At 35.3% G+C, this 3,906-nt stretch overlaps 1 protein-coding gene across 1 annotated transcript in view; it reads right to left on the reverse strand.

Moving 5' to 3' along the window:
* Nucleotides 1-3,161, reverse strand: part of LOC105622544 (intersectin-1) — an 18,687-nt gene extending 15,526 nt beyond the window's left edge. Inside the window, exons 1-8 of the mRNA XM_012203959.1 lie at nt 3,140-3,161; nt 2,581-2,734; nt 2,361-2,509; nt 2,163-2,312; nt 1,687-1,782; nt 784-852; nt 342-500; nt 88-261 (exon numbers count right to left, since the gene is read on the reverse strand). Of these exons, the coding sequence (XP_012059349.1) occupies nt 88-261; nt 342-500; nt 784-852; nt 1,687-1,782; nt 2,163-2,312; nt 2,361-2,509; nt 2,581-2,734; nt 3,140-3,161 (973 nt within the window). The remainder of the gene's footprint in view (nt 1-87; nt 262-341; nt 501-783; nt 853-1,686; nt 1,783-2,162; nt 2,313-2,360; nt 2,510-2,580; nt 2,735-3,139) is intronic.
* Nucleotides 3,162-3,906: the final 745 nt, after the last annotated feature.

The raw sequence follows: 3,906 nt of genomic DNA on the forward strand, positions 1-3,906 counted from the left end.
AATAGTATATATATATATATATATATATATATATATATATATATGAATACAAATACAATCACAAAATATTGTTTTACATGTACACACCTGTATTTATTGATCCAATGGATGGTACCATACTAGAAATGCCAGTCATAGGAGCAACCATTCCTGCATTAACCATGCCTAATGGTTGCGTTGGCATTGGTTGTGCCATATTAAAGGCAGCCATTGGTACAGGAGTTGTGTTTAAAGGGGCGATAGGTGCTACTGATGGAATACCTAATTAAAAATTGATAAGTAAAATTGAATGATAATTTATGTATTTCTACTTTAATAAAAAGTTTATTCTTATTTTTTACCTATTCCAGGGGCAGGTATCGATGGGGACGCAGAAACAACTGCAGGACCGACAGAAGTTGTAACTTTCATTGGCGAGATTCCTGTAGGACTATTTGGAAACGAAGGTGGTGCTGGTTTTGGTGGTGGACCACCACCTGTTGTTGCCGTAAAATTATTTCCTGAAATAATTCCATGTAATTATTATTATATTTCAATTAGTATATCAGACAATAATTATAAATGTCTGATTATTTAAATTTAAGCGACATTCATTACTTCTGTTCGGTAAATTACATGACAAATACAAAAAAAAAAGGAGACAGATTAATAAGCGCGAGCAAGAAGATTGTGCGAGTATTTTAATGCTCTTTTCCATAGCATGTCAATATTGGGTAATGTAATAAGAAAAATTGTGTTAATCATAAATAATACATATTGAATTTGTGGTTTATTTAAACATACCGAGATTTGTAGGTGGTGCAGGTCTTTGCGGGGGATTACTGGTTGTGGTATTAAGAGAAGGCGCGATTCCTTTTTTTGCCGCGTAAAGTGTAAAGTATTATTAACAAGTTGTTAAACAAATAGTAAAACAGTTGTAAAACGAAATGCAAATATAATTGAAGTATATAAACGGTATATAAGTATAACCTCTTAAGTGGATGATAAGTAAAAGGCATATCATCTCAACAAATAATAATTCTAATTCTACTATTAGAAAATTACATCACTATCTTTTTTATTTACATAACCAAAATTGTCAAACACGTTTATTTTTATGTTCAGGCATTATAAAAACTTTCCTTTTATGACTTTTTGTGTAAAATAATAAAAAATTAAAGTGATATGTATACAAGTGATATATATAACAATCAAGATGCAGATGAATTTTTTTCATAACTATACTTGCTGAAAAATCTATTGTCGCAAAGTCCAACACATACCTACATGTGTAATAGTAGTACATAAAAAAATAAATTTGTAGTCTGAGCAAAGACTTGTACTTTTAAAAGCTCTTGCTGCAACATAAATTTCCAAAACAGGCGACATCAAAAGTATAAACTGTGCATCTGTTTCGTTTATTTAAAAAATCATAGTTATTTTACACATAAAATTGTACTATAAATAAAGTGAGAGATATTTGTGAAGACATTCCAAAATCATGTATAGTATAGTGAATACAATAATTAGAAAGAAAGTTTGCTTTTGACATTACATTGTAATGTAACTAATGTTTATAATAATCAACAAATAAAATAGGTTGAAAATACATTTTAATAAAAAGATTTTCAAGCAACAAAAATTTGCTTCAAGAAAAACAAAACAAACTGATCTATAAAAATACACAATTCAGTACTATTAACATACCCACAGAAGGTGGCGCGGGTCGAGCGGGTGGCTTAGACGATATATGAGTTGTGGCATGTGTGCTTGGAGCCACAATCTGTCTATTTTGTTGTAATGCTGTGTAGTATGATGAATAATGAATAACACAGATCAGTTATGTCTGATAATTAATGTTTCATGACTAAAGTAATAATAATTGACAATGATATCAATTCAATGTATGAAAATGATGGATATTGATATTGTATAATAATATAGGCTCATTGAATATCAATGATATATATTCATGTTTGATATATTTGAATGAATCTAATAAGCGGCGAATATCTGAGCAAAGGTGTATCTTTTGGATGCTTATAGACGCTTATAAATCTCTTATAAATCGAAATTGTTTTTTACTAGTTGAGAAGGTATCATATAAGCATCTACTTGACAATCGTCGATCAAAAGATACAGAAAGATAAATAATAAGAAAAAATCATTTAATGATATATTACCTATAAGAGTATTTCCAGTCGTGGGTATCGCGCTTGCAATAGTTTGAGATACCATCGGTTGATGTCCACTTAAATTTACTAGAGAGCTAACATTACTTGAAGTGGTAGAACCATTCGGCAATCCAGTCAGACTAGTGTCGCCTAAAATGTCTTGCAATGAAATTTCACATATCTTGTGCATGTATAATTTTTACCTACCGGATGACAAAGACTTCAAACTCTGTACAAGAACAGGTGGCAGTACTTTGGGAATTTCGAAACCGCGCAGTTTCAAATTGATCAATTTGCATGCAATACTGAACTCATTTATATCCATTTTGCCATCTGCATCTGTGTCTGATAATGCCCTATAAAAAACAAAGGATCAGGAAATGCCTTGCAAGGTAGATTCCAGACATTTCTTAAGTAACATCTTTACCATATCTGTCCGAGAATAGCAGGCTGCAGTTGAGATCTAAGGAGGAATCCTTTTGCCTGCTCACCAGTGACAATTCCATTGATTGGTTTCAATGAATCGAATTGTTCTTGATATCTCAATCTTTCTCTAGGCTGGATCACCCAGGGGTCCATACCTGTGTATTAAATATATTTAGAATAAATGTACTGCATTCTCTGTGTGATAAAAGATCTATTCTTTTCCAAAATGTTCTGAATTAGTGCAATAAATTAGAGCAAAACAAACTATATCTGTTTCATTCTAATTTATTGCACCAGTTCAGAATGGGGATGGAAAAAGAACAGATCTTCTGTTACTCATTTATTATATAAAAGTATTGTGTAAGACTTCTGCCTAAGCCTGTCTGTATTAGAAAAAGCTTTTAAGTTACAAGATAAACTACTTCAAAGTGAGACATATATCAGGCATGATAATATATACAACAGACGACATAAGTGATAACATACTTTTAGCCTGGCAATAATAAACGAACAGATATCAATAGATGATAGTTTAATAAGTTAGTATAAGTAAAATTCACCTGGAGTCTGAGGAGTGGACATTTTGGAGAGAGTGATATCTGCTGCACGGTATTCGAGACAGTATCACGTTAGAACCTCGCGTCTCTTGCAATCGAGCAATTAGTGGCGATAGTTCACGCCTTCAAGGTTAGCTTAGGTTAGGTCACGGTGATCGATCCTCGATGGCCTCGCAATGATGGGATTTATCTGGTAACGGAGAAATCAAGTCGGGGGATAAAGACCAAGGAGTCGAGCCGTGATTTCTATTTACAATTCGGATAACGATGTTGTACAACGGCGGGGCCACGGATCGAAGGAATCCCGAGATATCGAACGCGTTAGTTCATCCACCGTAGAAAGAATAAAAGTAAGATGATCTTATCGCAGGTATGCGAGCAAAGCGCTGACGTTACCAAATCTACGAGAGCCCCGTGCGTGACCCATTCCTATGTTGCGAAACGTTAATCGTAAACCACCCACCACCCGTCATTGAGCGACCTACGATCCGCCGTTGTCCATCCGTTGAGTCTACCTGGGGTGTCAAGTCTATCTCTCTATTCTCGCGTTCCAACTGTCAATCACGCGTCGTCTCCCGTCGTCTCGTCTCCCGCGTGCGCGGCCGATGAACGATGAACGACGAAAGAATCGATCTTCCCTCCCCGCGCAGGGGAGAAAGAGGGACGGGAAATCTGTCGCGAGAAGCTACCTTGACGCGAACGGGTCGATCGGGAGAGAACAAACCCGAGCCGATCCACGACGAGATGACCACCACTGACCACCGCTAACT

This window comes from Atta cephalotes (genome assembly GCF_000143395.1).
Source record: "Atta cephalotes unplaced genomic scaffold scaffold00046, whole genome shotgun sequence".
NCBI lineage: Eukaryota > Metazoa > Arthropoda > Insecta > Hymenoptera > Formicidae > Atta > Atta cephalotes.